Source organism: Bison bison, unplaced genomic scaffold (assembly GCF_000754665.1).
Source record: "Bison bison bison isolate TAMUID 2011002044 unplaced genomic scaffold, Bison_UMD1.0 scf7180017864490, whole genome shotgun sequence".
NCBI classification, from domain to species: Eukaryota; Metazoa; Chordata; class Mammalia; order Artiodactyla; family Bovidae; genus Bison; species Bison bison.
Window position 1 is genome coordinate 1,093,410 of NW_011495049.1, and position 20,208 is coordinate 1,113,617.

At 38.0% G+C, this 20,208-nt stretch overlaps 1 protein-coding gene across 1 annotated transcript; it reads left to right on the top strand.

Annotated features, from left to right (window-relative positions):
- The first annotated feature begins 6,501 nt into the window (after nucleotides 1–6,501).
- CCNG1 (cyclin G1) lies at nucleotides 6,502–13,818 on the top strand. Its single transcript, XM_010863343.1, has 7 exons — nucleotides 6,502–6,730; nucleotides 7,974–8,237; nucleotides 10,131–10,384; nucleotides 10,940–11,018; nucleotides 11,099–11,197; nucleotides 11,438–11,632; nucleotides 12,595–13,818. The coding sequence occupies exons 2-6, from the start codon at nucleotides 7,974–7,976 to the stop codon at nucleotides 11,627–11,629; spliced, it is 888 nt and encodes a 295-aa protein (XP_010861645.1). The 5' UTR covers nucleotides 6,502–6,730; the 3' UTR covers nucleotides 11,630–11,632; nucleotides 12,595–13,818.
- Nucleotides 13,819–20,208: the final 6,390 nt, after the last annotated feature.

Consider the following 20,208-nt stretch of genomic DNA (forward strand, 5'->3'; position numbering starts at 1 on the left):
CTAAGGCCCACTTGACTTCACATTCCAGGATGTCTGGCTCTAGGTCAGTGATCATACCATCATGATTATCTGGGTCGTGAAGATCTTTTTTGTACAGTTCTTCTGTATATTCTTGCCACCTCTTCTTAATATCTTCTGCTTCTGTTAGGTCCATACCACTTCTGTCCTTTATCGAGCCCATTTTTGCATGAAATGTTCCGTTGGTATCTCTAATTTTCTGGAAGAGATCTCTAGTCTTTCCCATTCTGTTGTTTTCCTCTATTTCTTTGCATTGATCGCTGAAGAAGGCTTTCTTATATCTTCTTGCTATTTTTTGGAACTCTGCATTCAGATGTTTATATCTTTCCTTTTCTCCTTTGCTTTTCACTTCTCTTCTTTTCACAGCTATTTGTAAGGCCTCCCCAGACAGCCATTTTGCTTTTTTGCATTTCTTTTCCATGGGGATGGTCTTGATCCCTGTCTCCTGTACAATGTCACAAACCTCCGTCCATAGTTCATCAGGCACTCTATCAGATCTAGTCCCTTCAATCTATTTCTCACTTCCACTGTATAGTCATAAGGGATTTGATTTAGGTCATACCTGAATGGTCTAGTGGATTTCCCTACTTTCTTCCACTTAAGCCTGAATTTGGCAACAAGGAGTCACGATCTGAGCCACAGTCAGCTCCCGGTCTTGTTTTTGCTGACTGTATAGAGCTTCTTCATCTTTGGCTGCAAAGAATATAATCAATCTGATTTTGGTGTTGACCATCTGGTGATGTCCATGTGTAGAGTCTTCTCTTGTGTTGTTGGAAGAGGGTGTTTGCTATGACCAGTGTGTTCTCTTGACAAAATTCTATTAGCCTTTGCCCTGCTTCATTCCATATTCCAAGACCAAATTTGCCTGTTACTGCAGGTGTTTCTTAACTTCCTACTTTTGGTTTACAGTCCCCTATAATGAAAAGGACATCTTTTTTGGTTGTTAGTCCTAAAAGGTCTTGTAGGTCTTCATAGAACCATTCAACTTCAGCTTCTTCAGCATTACTGATTGGGGCATAGACTTGGATTACCGTGATATTGAATGGGTTGCTTTGCAAATGAACAGAGATGATTCTGTCGTTTTTGAGATTGCATCCAAGTACTGCATTTTGGACTCTTTTGTTGACCATGATGGTTACTCCATTTCTTCTAAGGGATTCCTGCCCGCAGTAGTAGATATAATGGTCATCTGAGTTAAATTCACCCATTCCAGTCCATTTTAGTTCACTGATTCCTAGAATGTCGACGTTCACTCTTCCCATCTCCTGTTTGACCACTTCCAATTTGCTTTGATTCATGGACCTAACATTCCAGGTTCTTATGCAATATTGCCCTTTACAGCATCAGACCTTGCTTCTATCACCAGTCACATCCACAACTGGGTATTGTTTTTGCTTTGGCTCCATCCCTTCATTCTTTCTGGAGTTATTTCTCCACTGATTTCCAGTAGCATATTGGGCACCTACTGACCTGGGGAGTTTCTCTTTCAGTATCCTATCATTTTGCCTTTTCATACTGTTCATGGGATTCTCAAGGCAAGAATACTGAAGTGGTCTGCCATTCCCTTCTCCATTGGGAACTTATTATCCATCCCCAATCCCTCCCTCTCCTACCAAAGCAGCAGACCCCAGAGACACCTTCAAAAAAGAAACAGATGGCCCCTGGAGAATTGCCCAGCCGATCCTTCCAACCACTATCGTCACAGAGAACAACAATTAACACACCCTACTGCCCAAAATCGTTAACATTTTTAATCTGAGACTACAAAACGCAATGGTCTGGCATCCAGAAAGTCCTCAATAAATATGCATTGAATGCTGGACAAACAGAAAGTAAAAGGACAGCATGGGCAAAAAGGTAATGAGTATTGAAGTTGAGGAGTCAGTTTACAAGGTTACAACTTTTTTTAATACTGTAAAATCAAAATTCAAGTTTTTTGTTAAGTATATTTGTGTGTGTGTGTGTGTGTGTGTGCCCACGCACACACACACATTCAGTAGCTCAATCAAGTGCGACTTTTTGCGACCTTATGGACTGTAGCCCACCAGACTCCTCTGTCCATGGAATTTTCCTGGCAAAAATACTGGAGTAGGTTGTCAAACACTGGGGTTGGTTGCCATTTTCTACTCCCAGGGATCTTTCTGACCCAGGGATTGAACCTGCATCTCCTGGGTCTCCTGTATTGGCAGGCAGATTCTTCACCACTGCACCACCTGGGAAGCCCTGCTAAGTACATTTAGTAAACAGAAAACAGTTAAGCATATTTAGCAAGTAGGAGATATACACGGTATTCCTCATTTCTCAAGATAATATCACAGTTGTTAATCTGAGGACTAAATAAGGTCATGTGTGTTTAAGTTTAGCACATGGGAAATATGTAATAAATATAAACTCTTGACTATTGGCTGATCTTTGCTTTGTGCCCTGTACTCAACAGAATCTATGGCCATTAGACTAAATGCAAGCAAGTGGGAGATCTCCATCCAATGTCTCCAGGTACCTTTATATAACCAGGCAGTGGTTACTTGACAAAGTTTATTTTTCCAGTGAATATCTCAATTAATTGGAAAGGGTGACTTTATCTGAGGTAGCTAGAATCTCTCAAAGGCAACATATAATTGAAATTACCAGTCTATTTTATTTATATATATATATAATTTTATATATTGTACAATTTTATATGATGTATAATAAATATATAATTTTATTTATATAATATATATTGTGTAAAATTTATAGATACAATTTTATATAATATTATATATATAAATTTAACTGGGCATTCTTTATTTTAATTTTGTTTTTATTGGCATCTAATCACTTTACAATGTTGTGGGAGTTTCTGCACTACTACAGAGTGAGTCGCTTCCCAGGGGGCACTAGTGGTAAAGAACCCGCCTGTCAATGCAGGAGACATAAGAGACTTGGGTTCAATTCCTGGGTCACGAGGATCCCTTGGAGGCAGGCATGGCAACCCACTCCAGTATTGTTGCCTGGAGAATCCCATGGACAGAGAAGCCTGGAGGGCTCCAGTCCATAGGGTTGCAAAGAGTCAGATATGACTGAGCACACACACACACAAAGTGAATCAGCTACATGTATACATATATCCCCTCTCCTTTGGACCTCCCTCTGACTCCCCCCTCCATCTCACCCCTCTTGGTCACCACAGGGTACCAAGTTGAGCTTCCTGAGCTATATGGCAGGTTTCCACTCTATTTTACAAATGATAGTAATCTGATTTCTATGTATCCTTTTCCCTGCCTTCCCATCACCACCCAAACTATACACAATTTCTCAGCCCCAAACTATCCCAGAGATCAACAAAGACTGCGTGAAGCCACGATCTAGCAAGTTCTCTTCTAAGACAGAGCAGATGCACCAGAGAACATCTGGATACATGGAGGGGGCTGTAATAAGTAGTTTCCAGGAAGGATCAGGAAGTAGAGGGGAAGACAATTCAGCTGTGATCCCTTTGATCCTCATTTTTTTGGCCCTCGTCACTGTTGGACAAGGCTACATTCCGAAGTTCTGGACATTTGTCAGAGAGCCTTAACAGAAGGAGAGGTGCAAAGATTCCTCCAGTCTCCACGATAGAAACAGAACCAAGGAGGAAGTTCCCACAGCTAGGGCAGCATTTGACAAGCCATCATGTTTACCTGCTTGTTATAATTTTTTGCTGCTCAAGGTACTTCAACAGTCTGTAATGTAAAGAGTATGATTAAAGCCTCCTCTTACTGTATTGGATTTTTGCCCAGCCTTAAGGCCATTATTCTGAGCTTTGGTTCTTCCTGCACTTAACTGTTGATGGAGAAGAAAGTATGAAACTGACAGCTGAATATATCACTGAGCCTAGAAAATAGCCTGGAAGTCAGTCCTTTAAAAGATTCCCGATAGTCTCATCACTCAATCTACAAGTCTTTAAAAATAAAATCACAGTTAACAAAAGGCTCATTTTTTTTTCTTTTACAGTAGTACATAACTGTCTTACATTTGCACATTTTGCTAATTAGGATTTTTAAGTTATTTAAATGACAGTCTGTATTCTAATATTATCGAATAAAAATGACAGTGGAGGTGAGAGGTTAGGAGAAAAGGTAAAAAATGTTCATTTGATTTGATTTCTATTTAATCAATGCTTCTTCAGTACTACTGAAACAGTTTTTTTCATACAGGGAATTTCAGGTTTTAATAAAAAGTAATAATAAGATCATAATGTAAGAGAAACATTTTTATTACATAAACAGTGATATATTACCTAAGGCTGCTGTGAAAATTTTAAGTATAAAAGGCATAGAAATTAATACATGCACTTTAGATACTTTTATTAGTGTTAAGTAAACAATTCTACTGGAGATGGAAATGGCAACCCACTCCAGTATTCTTGCCAAGACAATCCCATGGACAGAGGAGCCTGGTGGGCTACAGTCCACGGATTTGCAAAGAGTCAGACATGACTTAGCAACTAAACAACAACAATAACAGATAATTCTAACAATCTGATTCTAGAAGACTAAGTCTAAAATAGATAAAACAGAATTAAATACATCCTTAAGCAAAACATTTCAAAAGAAATGTTAGCAATAAAGGATACTATCTATCAAGTACTTACTGTGCTCTGGGCATAATGCCTACCTCTTTTTGTACTTTGTATTATTTAATTCTCCTGATAGCACTATGAATAAAGTGTATTTAGCTCCTATTTTTTTTTAAGAAACGACAATGGAAACTCAATGTGATTAAAAAGTTGCTAAAAGTCTAAAACCTAGTTAGTAATCTGTGACTTCAAAACAAATCGGTTTATATTATCCACAAAACCACACGTTCCACAAGGACAGGAACTAGTATATCCCATCCTCCACTGGCATACAATATGTCTTCAATAAACAGTGAAAGAGTGCATATATATATATATATATACCTATATTTCTAATTTGGTTCCTAACTGGTTCCTTTGTTACTAAAGGAGAAATATGTACATTTGTAAACTCACGCATTACTGTAAAAAGAATTTTTTAAATGTTTTAACGGAGAAGGCAGTGGCACCCCACTCTAGTACTTTTGCCTGGAAAATCCCATGGACGGAGGAGCCTGGTGGGCTGCCGTCCATGGGGTCACACAGAGTCGGACACGACTGAAGTGACTTAGCAGCAGCAGTAGCAGCAAATGTGTTAAATTGCCCTTTTATACTCATTCCATGAGTTCATTTTCAAGGAGGACCAAGGACCCTTCCTTGGTCGGATCTTTGACAAACGGAGCTTTGACAAACGGACCCAGTGATGCTTTAGCGACAATATTTTTGAGGCATTAACGTTTTCTCCCTGGTTTTCCCTACCCTTTTCTCCTCATAACTCTGCCCCCGATTCAAGGCTTGGTTCTGCGTCATTTGCCTGTCATTTGCCTCGGGGAAGCACCTGGCAGGGCAAACAACAGAGATGTCCTTTAAGATTCTCATTTTTTCAAAACCCAGGTAGCCACTAACCAGGAAGAGGCCATGAGAACAGAGACGTCAAAGTACATACAGTCCGTTAGAAATGATAACCAACTCCTCCTTCTCCAATCCTCAACCCCTTTTTAATGCAGATTCTTCGCCTTTGTGAGAATAGGGAAAAAAAGGAGGGAAGGAGTCCAAGAACGCTTCAAACTAATTATTTTCCCACTTACCAGGCAGAGGCTCACAAGCAGAGATTAAGTTCATGGCCAGTAAATAAAAAGAATAATATCGCTTCACACACGGGATCTGTGGACTCAGATTTTTAATCATTGCAATCATTCTTGTCTACTCATTCCTCTTAAGGGTCAACCACATACCTTTCGTTTTAAGCCACTATAGAACTACCAACTTTTCTAATTCGTTCACAATTCAAATTCAGGAAATTCAGTAAGACCAAGAATCTATGTAGCCCAACTCCACTCTTTGATTAAATTTTACAAAAAGCAAAGTAAGGCAAGGAACAAGTGATTTCCAAAGCGCACATGGGGAGACTTCTAGAAACTTTACAAACCACACCACAGAAAACCCACCACCTCTCCATCTGTAATGAAAAATAGGGGTTTCACTTTTTTGTTAGAACTAGCCACTGTGAAAGACAGCAGAACCACTCTACTAAACGGTACTGAATGAAAACTCCCAGTACATTCTGGAACGATATTCTGGCCAATCCTTTTGCCAGCAGAGGCCTTACCCGGGCCTGGGTTAGTAAACGCAGCGGTTAACTCCCCCTCTTCATCGAAGACACTTGCGGAAATCCTCCAATGAGAGACGCTTAGAGGCAGGGGCGTGGTCTCAAGGGGCGGAGAATTTGACTCCAGGGATAATGAAAAACGTGTGCTGATTGGCCGGACATCTTCCCTCTACTGACCAGCCCTCTTTGGACAGCGGGAGCCATCCATCAAAAGACTTACACCAATTAGCGGGGAAATGCTTCCCACTTCCCCCCTCCCATCGCAGCGAGAAAGCCCCGCCCTCCAATATATTACTCGGAAGGCCAGGCGCGGCCCCTTCGGCTCCGAACTGACCCAGAGAAGGGCAGTGTCGTCTCGGCGGCGCTGCAGAAACCCCCACCCAAGACGGCTCCCCCTCCCCGGGCCTGTCCCCTCTTGGCCGCGAGTCCTCTCGCCTCGTAGGCCTCTCGGATCGTATATCGTGGGGTGAGGTGAGAGCAGGCCCGGGGAGGGTGGTTACCGCTGAGGAGCTGCAGTCGCAATCAAGGTGAGCTGGGATTTCGGGGTTGATTGCAGGGTGCAGCTACGGAGCAGGGTTGGGGGCGCGGGGTGGGGGTAAGGGGCCGGGGTGGAGGATTCGTCTCGCGCCCTTTTCCTCGGTTAACTTTAGACCGAGCAACAAGTTCAGGCTAGTCCGAGCCTGGAGGGGCGGGGCCAGATTAGACCTCCCTAGGCGTCTTAATGTCAAGTTGGCGTGGTCCCAGGCACCATCCCGGGGGCGAAAGAGTTGGATCCATGAAGACTGTGACTCCACATTTGTCCACCTCTTCCGTCGCTCAACCCTGAAGATGCTCTGCTTCCTGCCTTTCGGTTGTTGGGGAGAGGGACTGTCCATATAGCCTGTGCCTGGGGCATAGTAGGCGTTCAGTATTGCCCTAAATTAATGAAACTCCCAGGTTCCTCTTTCAGGATGGATTAGCCTCCTGTCCCCACTGCGTGTGCTCTTAACACCTGAGTTTCCTTTCGTAACATCAATAAAAGTTAACAGTTGCTGAGCACTGAGTGCCAAGCACTATGCTAAACTCTTTAGTTGAATCATCTTGTTTAATCTTAACAGCCATTTAAAGACGCAGATATTGCCTCGTTTTACAGACTATAAATAAGCTCGTTAATATTGTCCAGGTGTTTATTAGGCACCTATTATATGTGCTAGATACCTGTGTACCTGAAACTGAACGTGTTAGTCACTCAGTCGTGTCCTATTCTTTGCGACCCTATAGACTGTCGCCCTCCAGGCTCGGGCGTTCATGGAATTCTCCAGGCAAGAATACTGGAGTGGGTAGCCATACCCTTCTCCACAGGATCTTCCCAACCCAGGGATCGAACTGGTTTCTCTTGCATAGCAAGCAAATTCTTTACCTTTATTTCACATAAGTCTATGAAATGAGTAATAACCTATTAACAGATTAGGAACTGAGGACTAAGAAAAATTGACTAACTTGAATAGTTCACATTGTTACTAAGCGGCAGAATACATACTACCGTCTAATTTCAAAGTTTGGGCATGAAGATTAGCATTTATTTATTTATTTTGAAAAGGCCGTCTAGGAAGTCACAATTTAGGATGGGTGTAACCAACTGGTTGGGGAGGGGGAGAATAACAGATGGCCCTTGGCAGTGACTGAGACTCACTAATAGCATTGAGAGAGGGGATGCTTGTGTTATAAGGCACCTGGCAGGACAGGAAGGGCTGTTCTTTCACTCCTTTCTGGGCTTTGTTCTATATATAGATGATAGAGGTACTGACAACAACTGACTCTCAGAAACTGCTACACCAGCTGAATGCCCTGTTGGAACAGGAGTTGAGATGTCAGCCAAAGGTCTGCGGCTTGAGACTAATTGAATCTGCACATGATAATGGCCTTAGAATGACTGCAAGACTGAGGGACTTTGAAGTAAAAGATCTTCTTAGTCTAACTCAGTTCTTTGGCTTTGACACGGAGACATTTTCTCTAGCTGTGAATTTACTGGACAGATTCCTGTCTAAAATGAAGGTATGTTTAAAGCTGCATTACCCTGAGTATTTCATGATTTTGCTCAATGTGTTTTGGACATGGTATTGCCAGCTTTGGGCTGGTATTCATAACTTGACCATTTTTTTGTTGTTTTCGGCAAGTAACCAAAACGTTGTGGTAATTCTGTGTACTATAGCATTGATGAATATTCTTCCTTTTAATCAAGAGTAATGCATCAGCTATTAAACTTAACTTCTGACATTGAATAATAGTCTAATATCAAATCATTGCAAAGCCTCTCAGTAGGAGAGCTGGCTGTTGTAAAATTTTAAAAGTCTTGTTTGATAGTCTGGGTATTTTCATTTTTTTACTGTTGTTTTTAAGAAATGTGTTAAAGGCAGAATGCTAGATTGTGGGTTAAAAATTAGAATTTGTTTTTTTTTTTTTCCTTTTTGTTCATGCTGTCTACCACCTGGTCAATAGAGTATATTTTTTGATCTTTGTTCATATATAATAAAGTTCCAACTGGCTTAGCCTTAAAGTTACCCAAGTCATGCCTATGCTTGGCATTTCCAGCCTAAGTTTGCATATAGTAGAGAGTATCTTCTGAAGGAGCAGATACACAGTTGTACCCTGTATTGGATAAGCAGGACATCTGTGTAGCTTTCAGAGTTTAATTGTTAAAAATACATCTGACTTCTCTGTGTCCATGGTTTTTGGTAGATAATGAGATAATGTGACACTTAAAATGAAACTCATGTTTTATTCAAAGTACCTAACAGAATGCAACATATACAGAAAGAGCTCAATGTTTGTTAAATGGTTCAAGAAACTTGTTCACAACTCTTTTAGACACCATGTGTAGGCACTACCTTTAATTCTAAATGTGTCACAGGTGAATGACATGCATCTGTTCCTCAAGTATATTATAATCTTAGTGGGAGTAATGTTTGCACTTACAACTATCATTAGTACAAGGAATAATAAGAAAAGAATTACATTATACTTCAAACGAAATATAAATATATTGCTGAAGGGGTTCTAAGAAGAGGAGAGCCCAAATACTGGTAAAAGCTTTTTAAAGCTTCAGTTGAGCTGAAACTTAAAGTGGATAGAGGGCTTCCCTGGTGGCTCAGTGGTAAAAAATCTGCCTGCCAATGCAGGTGATTGGGGTTCAACCCCTGGTCTGGTAAGATCTCACATGCGGCCACACAACTAAGCTCATGTGCCGGAGCTACTGAGCCTGTGGTCTAGACCCCAGAAGCCGCACACCCTGGAGCCCATGCACTGCAACAGAGAAGCCACCACAATGAGAATCCCACACACCACAATGAAGAATAGGCCCCATTCTCCACAGCTAGAGAGAGCCCGCACAGCAAGGAAGACCCAGCATAGCCAAAATAAAGCTTTTTAAATAAACTGGATAGAATTTTGATTGTAGACATTCAGAAAATGATGGATAAATTTAAAAGCTTGGTAGTGAAGAGAGCTTTACAGGTACAGTAAACAGTGTCACAGTATTTTAAAACATTTCACAAGTATTACTACAAAGAAAACAGCCTGGAAAAACACAACATTCTGAAAAGAAATTTTGTGTATAAGCTGTAAGATATTTCAATCCTCATATGAGTCTTTAACCAAATAACTTACCGCTTATCATTCTTCAGTGATTTAAAAAACCAGAAGAACTAAGAATTGTTATGTGCTAAAGGCAAACAGTACACTGCAACTTACTCCATGTACTCAAAAATTGGTTCCAAGTGGGTGCATATGGTTACAGCCTACAGGTGAGGCATCAGTGGATCTTGCTAAGTCCTTTGCCACTGAGAAATTCACCTCACAAATACATTTTTCTAAGTGATGGGTCTGAGTTCTAGATTATACTTTTTTTTTAATTGAAATAAGGTAGAGATGGACTTATTGTCTTTTCAGGTACAGCCCAAGCACCTTGGGTGTGTTGGACTAAGCTGCTTCTATCTGGCTGTAAAATCAACAGAAGAGGAAAGGAATGTCCCATTGGCAACTGACTTGATCCGAATAAGCCAGTACAGGTTCACGGTTTCAGACTTGATGAGAATGGAGAAGATTGTATTGGAGAAGGTGTGTTGGAAAGTCAAAGCTACTACTGCCTTTCAGTTTCTACAGCTCTATTACTCACTCCTTCAAGAGAACGTGCCACATGAAAGGTATGTGAGCTTTGTTTTCAACAAAGGAGATGTAGAAACCAGAATATTGTCTGAATGTTACATAAAATCAGTATGCTGGGAGAATTTCAATCAAGTAAAATGACAGCTAAGCCACTTGAGTTTCACTTCACTCTCCAGCAAAAATGAGGAGACATTCAGTCAAAAGTAGCTTCTTGGAGTCTTTGAATTCTTAAGATGGTAAATTCTTTAACATTACATTTTCCATTTATAGGCTAGTTACAGAACCTAATAGGCAAGCATCGAACACGAATTTATGGAAAAAGAAATTTTCAATTCAAAAACAGATTTATTAAAATGAAAAGAAACCTTGGTAGTTGTAGAATAAATTTTTCTTTTTTGGCCCAAATTATTTAAAATTCATCTATGGTATCCTTAAGTTAATGTCTCTGAAGGAAGGAAACTTCTTCAAATAATTCATTTTTCTATGATAAGTGTGCATAATCTTCACTTTAAAATTGACTTCATTATTTTTCTAAAAATTTCTTTTGACTCGATGTAAAATTACCTACATAAAATTTCATTTTCTCTTTAAAGGAAGAGTAGCCTTAATTTTGAAAGACTAGAAGCCCAACTTAAGGCATGCTACTGCAGGATCATATTTTCTAAAGCAAAGGTAAATATTTTATAAAGATTAAATCTGTTTATATACCTATTTTCATATTCAACATTTACTTTAAAATGTATCTCTTTTAGCCATCTGTGTTGGCATTGTCTATCATCGCATTGGAGATCCAAGCACAGAAGTATATAGAGTTAACAGAAGGAGTAGAACGTCTTCAGAAACATTCCAAGGTATGTCAAGGTCATAGCCTAAATCCTATTCACAGCTGTAAAAAAAACTAAACCACTTGTTCCTAAAGTAAAGTGAGATGTCATGTGTTTGCTTGAAACTTAAGTAACTTACCCTTAAATTTTTTTGACACGGAAAGACATGTTAATAAGATTGTAATTATTAATTACTATAATGAAAACTATAGGACTATTAACATTTTTTTTTTAATTTTAATTTTTTTAATTTTTTAATTTTTACAGATCAGTGGCAGAGATTTGACTTTCTGGCAGGAGCTTGTATCCAAGTGTTTAGCTGAATATTCATCGAACAAGTGTGCCAAACCAAACGTTCAGAAGTTGAAATGGATTGTTTCTGGGCGTACTGCACGGCAACTGAGGCATAGTTACTACAGGATAACCCACCTTCCAACAATTCCCGAAACGGTCCCTTAATTGGTAAATGTGGTTCGTAGTTATCCTCCACGTTAGAGAAAATTTTCTAATGCTATATAATTTTCTTCTACAATTCAAGAATATAAGTCTGAATTATTTTCAAAATAAACAAAATGGAGTTGGAATAGCAAAGGGGAAAATGACCTCACTGATCTAGTCAGCTAATATTTGAGGGCATGTACTACATTCGTGGAGAAGGAAATGGCAATCCACCCCAGTCTTCTTGCCAGGAAAATCCCACGGACGTAGGAGCCTGGTGGGCTGCAGTCCATGGGGTCACAAAGAGTTTGACCCAAATTAGTGACCAAGCACACTACGTTCAAGGTATCAATACAACATCCCAAGAGTAAGGAATTATCTAAACTTTGATATATACGTTAGCCATTTCATTAAATTATCAGCTTACAAAGCCACATCCTCCTTAATAATGTAAACTTTAAAAGTAGCACTAAAACAGTATTTTTTTCCTAATTGCATATCATTTTGTTACATGTAGACTCCACCTTTAGTTCATTTAAAGTTACACAAGCCTGAGTAAAGGAACAGGACCAAAATTTTGAACCATACATTGAACTCATTTGAGACTATTAGCTTATTAGGAAAATCAGTATGAACTCAGGTGTTACACTCAAAGAAAAATAAGTTAGGACAGGTGGTTTCTACACTGGGTCTTTGGAAACTGCCAGGGTGTCTCAGCACTGTAGTTGTATATCATTGCTCTAATAGTTGAACAGTGGAAAGTATTTACATGCATAAAAAATGTAAACCTCCTCAGGAATATATGATAGACTTTCTTACCATCTAAGTTTAACTCACTGTGGTGATTTAACTTTCTTCCTACCAAAACTAAATGTGAACATAGAACACATCTACATAAGACATGATTATGAATCTTAGATATTTTAATAGGTAGTAAAATTTGTTTGGCAGACTTCTAATAACTTGGTTTTTTGTTTGTTAAATAGGATGATTACAGCAACAACAAACTTCTGAAGCCTTTCTCCACAATCCTGAGCTGTGGATTCCATAATATTATAACGGATTTAAGCTGTGAAGCCTCAAAACATCACAACTAGATTAGCATCGGTGTTCTCAGATTTGGGAAAACTGCCTAATTAACATTACCCTATAGTGGAATTACTCAAATTTGAATTCACCTATGAAACATACAAATCAAAGTAACAGTATAAATGTGAAATGCAAATGACAAGCCTGGAAAGGTAAACTGTGAATCTTCATTTCTAACATTGATCCAAGTTTCTATATTGGGTCAATATATTGTATTTAGGTGGTGTTTAAAAAGGGTAACCTACTTAAACTATGAGGTTTACATCAAAACCACCACTTCACAAATGCACTTTTTAAGGCACAATAAGGGTCACTATTCTAGACAGTGAGAATAGTTAGTTTCTTGGCACCTATAATGCAAGTAATTATTAACCCAGAGATGTGGACCTTACTGCTACATAGAAATCACATTTAAATTTGAGGGCATTTATGTAAAGCAAAACTACCAACTCATTAATTTTGGCATGTTATCTTTAATATTTTTCTAGAAAACAGGTGATGTTTGTATCCATGATTTTAAAAGTTTTATATAAAATTTACTGCCTCAGTCTAGTCCCATCAAGAAAATTAGTTTTTACTGTACTAGTAACTCAAAACAAATTAGCGTCACTCTGAAAACTTTTTAACACTCCATCAGTTTTTACTGAGGACTGTTTTTATAAAACTTGGTTCTAACTTAGAATTTTGCTTAAAAGGAAGAGAATATACTTACATTAATTGCCCCTACTGTGTGCCAAAAGCAAGTATTAGGAAAGATAAGTAGGCATCTTCATAAGTATAAGGTTGCTGAGGTGTAGTGTTTGGAGATCTACAGGGTTAAAGTGTTGCAGAGAGTTACTCAGTGCAGTGTGTAGCCTGAATCCATCCAGGATGGCTGCACCCAGTTTTGACATCATTTTATGGCTATAGAGGCATCAGAAAATGAACCAAAGACCCACAGTGTATCTCATACTTGGTAAACCATGTTTTATGTATAACTTTACAGTTTTCCCGAAATAATGATACATTTCAATATTTTGAATACATCAGTGTTAATTTTGAGTTGCCAGAGGTAACCTAACCAACTCCCATTATGTTTTGGTACTAAGGGATATACCTTTCAATAAAGTTACTGAAATGCATTCCTTTGCCAGGTGGTTTTCTATTTGTTCCTCTTCTAACTATTTTGGCAATGTGATAATAGCACCACAATAAAAAGCTGTCTCCACTCACTTTAAATTTAGCACTAAAGTACGAGGCATGGTGGGCTTCCCTGGTAGCTAACTGGTGAAAAATCCTGCCAATGCAGGAGACATAGGTTTGATCCCTGGTCTGGGAATATCCCCTAGAGAAGGAAATGGCAACCTGGGAAACTGTATTCTTGCCTGGGAAATCCCATGGACAAAGGAACCTGGTGGACTACAGTCCGTGGGGTCACAGAGAGTCAGACATAACTTAAGAGACTGAACAACAACAAGATACATGGTAAGGAAAAAAGTTATGATAGTATAGCTATTACCTAATTGACACTTTGCTTTCTAGTGGTTTTTTAAAGATAAACACAAGATGATGACAAATATGCTTAATATGCATCAAAAACTTGCTTTATGCATTGTTGGTCACTTTTATTATTTAGGTTCCATTGTATGGGCATGCCAAGTCACTTCAGTCATGTCTATACTCTTTATGACCCTATGGACTGTAACCCGCCAGGCTCCTCTGTCCAAGAAATTCTTCAGGCAAGGACACTAGAGTGGGTTTCCATGCCTTCCTCCAGGGCATCTTCCCGACCCAGGGATGGAATCCGTGTCATAATCTTACGTCTCCTGCATTGGCAGGTGGGTTCTTTACCACCATCGCCACATGGACTACCCCATCACTGTTACAACTGTCCTTAATACTAAATCACCCTCAGATTCAGCCCATCTGTAGTTGTGTGACTTTCTTACCTAATTAAACAGGATTCCAGCAGGTGGTTGGTAATGACAGGCAACCACCAGGTATTGTATTAGTCTGGTTAGACTGCTTGTTAATAATATATGATTTTGAACTGTTCATTTAACTAACAAGCTAGAAAGTAGATACTGTAAGGAATTACTGAATAAAGAAAAACTTATAAAAGAAGGTTCCTATTGTATTTGACTCAGGTTAGATTGAATAATCCTTGTTTTCATAAGTGCTGTTTTTTAAAATAGGCACTTTAACCTTTTCTAAATTATGTGGCATACTTTTTAAAAACTAGATATTTCTGATCTAACATTTGTGGTTAGCAGTGATGGTTTTTACTGTCAGGTACTATTGTCAGATATTTTAGATGAATCATTTCATGTTATTCTCCAAACTGAATGAGAGTATCCCATTTACAAATAAACCAGAACAGCAGAGCAGGTAAGAGATAAGCCCAAGGTCACATACCTGTACTTGGATGTGAGATTCAAATCCAGGCAATTGTGACTCAGGCTATGTTCCTAAACACTCTGCGCATTACTTCCCAAAATAGATTAAATGGACTTATGTGAAATTGTATCAAAGTTAATAGAGTAAAGTATATTAAAAAATGATAAAAGAATTCACCAAGATATGAGTCTTAAATATGTATGCACCTAACATCAGAGCTTACAAATACAAGAAGTAATACAAACTAACAGCAGTGAAAGGTCATATGGACAAAGCTTCAGTTGCAGGCTTAAAAGATTCCACTCAGTAACGTATAGTACTAGAAAATCAACAAGGATGTAGGACTGAAAAGTACCAACAACCATATGGATCTACTTTATTTAAAATTCATCCCAAAATAGAATAAGCATTCTTTTCAAGTGAATGTGGCATAGTCACCAAGAGAGAATATATCCTGGGTCATAAACAAAGAAATGAACTAAAATCATATAAAATGTGTTCCCTGACCATAAAACTAGAAAAGAGTTAAAGGGACAATCTCCAAACACTTGGAAGTTAAATAAGAAACATCTATGAATAATCCATGCCTGTAAGGGAAAGTCTAAAAAGAGAATGTATTTTGAACTTAATGAAAATATCAAAATACATGGAATGCCACTAAAGCAGTGCTTAGTAATCATAGTATCAATCATTTTTGTTAAAAAAGGTCTCAAAACTAGTAAATTTCTATTTTAAGAAACTAGAAAAAGAGCAAAATAAACCCAAAGCAAGCACAAGGAAGTCTGAAGAAGGATGTGTAAAAAAAAAAGTGTATGAAACTGAAACAATAGGGCTAATTAAAATTTAAAAATTGGGGTTTGAAAAGAGCAACAGATAAACTTCTAGCAAGACTGATAAGAAATTTTAGGAATGAAAAGGATGGGAGAGAGAAGCAGGTTCAAAATTAGAAAATCAATATAATCCACCATACTAAGAGTCTAAAGGAAGAAAAAAAAAAGGATCAACTGATATAGAAAAAAGCATTTGAGAGAATTCCAGTCCACTCATGAGAAAAATCAGCTAACAATTAATAGATGAGAATTTCCTCAATCTGATAAAGGTCATCAATGAAAGCATACAGTTAACATAATACTTAATGTTAGAATGCTTTCAAAACTAACATCTAGAACAAGACAGGGATGGCCATTTCCACCACCTCTTTTTTTCTAGCAAGTACAATGAAGCAAGAAAAGGAAACAAAAGACTACAAACTAGAGCAGACAAAAACTTTCCTGTCTGTGGTTTATGCAAAAATTTCCAAGGAGACAACTATCAAAGTCACAGGATCAAAAAGTTTCAAAAGGAAATAACTTACAACATCTTCAGAAAATGAACACTTAGTAATAAATATAAGATGTAAAGGTTCTAGAAGCAGAAAACAATAAAATGATCTAAATCAGAGGGGCTAAATGAAGAGATGCCCCATGTTCATGGATCAGAAGACATGCTATTCCAGTGGAAATTTCAGGACTTTTTGTTGTAGATAGACTAGCTGATTCTAAACTTTACATGAAAAAGCAAAGAAAATTAACACAGCGAAACCAATTCTGAAAAAGTTGAAGGAATCATGCTACCCAATTTTAAGACAAAGCTACCATTGTCAAGGCAGTGTTGTATTTGTGAAGGGAAAGACACACTGATTCATGGTATAGAACAGAGACCAAAAACACCCATATAAATAGCAATTGATTTTTGTGAAAAGTGCAAAAACAATTTAATGGAGAATGAATACCCTTTTCAACAAATGATTTTGAAACAACTGGATATCTATATGCTAAAAAATGAAACTCCACCTATATTTCACAGCTTCTCCAAAAAAAAAAAAAAAATAGGTCACAGATCTAAATGTAAAAGATAAAAATATAAAACTTTTAGAAGAAAACATTGGGAAGAAAATCCTCGTAACCTGGGATTTCAAAATTCTTAGACATGACACCAGAAGCATGATGAATTAGCCTATATCAAAACAGCATTCAGGCTTCAAAAGGCACTGTTGAGAAAGTAAAAATCATACAAAAAGAAAATATATGCAAATCATATATGATAAAGGGCTTGTCTCCAGAATATATATAAGAACTTTTACACTTCAATATTAAAGAGGCAGATAACCCATTAAAAATGGGCAAAGGATCTGAACAGACATTTTTTTCAAGGAAGATACACAAATGGTCAATAAGTACAAGATAAGATGTTCAACATAATTAGCCATCAGAGAAATGCAAATGAAAACCACAGCATGATACCACTCCACATTCACCAGGATGGCCAAGATCAAAAAATCACGTAACAAGTATTATGGAGAAACTGAAACTCATACTGCTGGTGAGAATGTAAAATGGTGTAGCTGCTTTGGAAAACAAACATGATTGGAAAACAAACAATCCTCCTCAAATGATTAAACATAAAATTTTTGAAAAACTTGAGATTACACTCCTCTGTAAGGAAATAATAGATGTACATAAAAATATGTAGTTCAATGTTTATAGCATATTCATAGTAGCCAAACAGTGGAAACCTCCCAGATGTCCATCAACTGACAAATGGGTAAATAATGTGGTAATCATACAATGGAATATCATCCAGCCAGACAGAATGAAGCGCTGACATTCTAGAACATGGATGAACTTCTAAAACCTTATGTAAGTTAAACCAGAAACAAAAGACCACATTATGACTCCATGTATATGAAATATCCGTAACAGAGAAATCTGAGGTGAAAAGTAAGTAGTGATTGCTTGAGGGGGTTGGGTATATGTGTGGAGGGTGATAGTTAAGAAAATACAGGTTTCAGGGATTTCCCTGGTGGTCCAGTGGTTAAGAATCTGCCGTCGAGTGCAGGGGGCCTGGGTTCAATCCCAGGCAGGGAACTAAGATCTCACATGCCACAGGCAACTAAGCACCACAGTGAAGACTCAGCACAGCCAAAATATAAGAGAAAAAAATATGGGTTTGGTTTTTTTGAGGTGATGAAAATTAAAGTTGACTATGGTGATAGTTGAATATATGACTATACGAAAAACCACTGAGAAATTATATACTTTTATGAATAAAGTATATGGGATGTGAATTCTCTCTCAAAGCTATCTTTTAAAAAGGATTACATATGATTCTATTTCAATGAAATTCTTGAAAAAAACAAAATATAGAGGCAGAGACTAAAATCAGTGGACTCCAGGGTTTGAGGCTAGGAGTAGGGTATGACTATAAAGAGAACATGAAGGAGATTTTGTGGTGATAGAACTGTTCAGTTTCCTGATTTTGGAGGTGTTCACACATATATCTAGACTTCCCTGGTGGGTCAGATGGTAAAGCGTCTGCCTACAATGCGGGAGACCTGGGCTCAATCCCTGGGTTAGGAAGATCTCCTGGAGAAGGAAATGGCAGACCACTCCAGTACTCTGGCCTGGAGAATCCCATGGATGGAGGAGCCTGGTAGGCTACAGTCCAAGGGGTTGCGAAGAGTCGAACATGACTGAGCGACTTCACTTTCACACATATATCTATGTAAGTTAAAATTCACAAAACTACAAACAAGTTAATTTTACTTATGTTTATTCAAAATATATTTTAAAAAGTTTTAATGTCAAAAAGATAAACCAATTAAAAAAAAAATCTCTTCCCCATTCATCCTTTAAGTTATTGGGCAAAATGAACAACACAGCTATCTTGCCAAAGGGTGTGCCTGGGCTGTAGTGGACAAGTGGGGCATCAAAAACCAAGCAAGTCAAACAGGTACCTCTGCTTAGCACAGGGTGTTGAAGGCTGAGCAGATTGAGAAAGGCATTCGCATGGGAAGATGACCTAGAATGGGGAACCAAATATATTAAGGATAACAAGATCAGGTATCTCACGTTGAAAGGTTTGTATAATGGGAGAGAGTAACATGAACCCCATGGGGTCAGAAATCAATGTTTAAGTGTGAACTCATGGTTTTCAACATATATGTAGACATAAATGTATAGATGTAAACATATGCATAATACACACACACAAACAGCAACTGCTAACAGATCCTGGTTTCTAAACACCATTCTTCACAGAGAACCAGGACTCTGGAAAAATGTCTGATTCTTGGCCAAGGGTAGGGAAGGCATAAGAAGCCTGGAATATCTTATGCCAGAGAATGAGAAATTGCTCAAATAATAACGGAAACATGTCAAAAGGACATAAAAGCCATCTACAAGAAATTTCCACTGGCCAAATCTAGAAAAATTTTGAGGATAAAAGTAATGGGAATAATAGATTTTTACTCAATGAATAAAGTGGAAATAATGAGTGTGTATTATATAAGACATACATTTAAAGCTTGATGAGAAACAAGGTAATACTTTGAAACTACATCACACAAAATATACTTAAGTCATAAGCATAAAAGAATGGCTTTGTAGTGGAGAAGATGGGCAGACACCACTTCATCAATGATCTAAGTATAGCTGTCCCTCAGCTTCTGCAGGGTATTGGAGCCAGCAATCCCCTCAAACATCAAAATCCACAGATGTTCAATAATATGACATCATGTTTGCATATAACCTACATATAATCTACCCACATCCTCCCTGATACTGTAAATCACCTCTAGAGTTATAATACCTAATAAAATACAATGTAAATACTATGTAAATAGTTATAAACACAACATAAATGCTATGTAACTAGTTTCTTGTTGCAAGGCAAATTCAAGTTTTGCTATTTGGAAGCTTCTGCACTTTTTTTTTTTTTTTTTTAACTATTTTCTATCCTTGGTTGATTGAATCTGAGAGTTTGAAAACCACCAATATGGCAGGCCAACAGTAAACACTATCAGAAAAAGGGTGAACTGTAACCAGTAACTTGTGACAGGATGCAGTAAGAACACAGTATCACTTCTCTTCTGCAACGGTCAGATTCATAACCTGATTCTCATCGTGTAGAAATATCAGACAAAACACACCATAATAGATGTACAAAACTAGCCTGTGATCTTCTAAAGTGTCATGGTTATAAAAGTCAAGGTTAATATGAAGACTTTTTCCAGTCTGAAGCATACTAAAGACCCCTGATATCAAAAAGTGAGAAATGGGGAATTCCATGGCAGACCAGTAGTTAGGATTCATTAC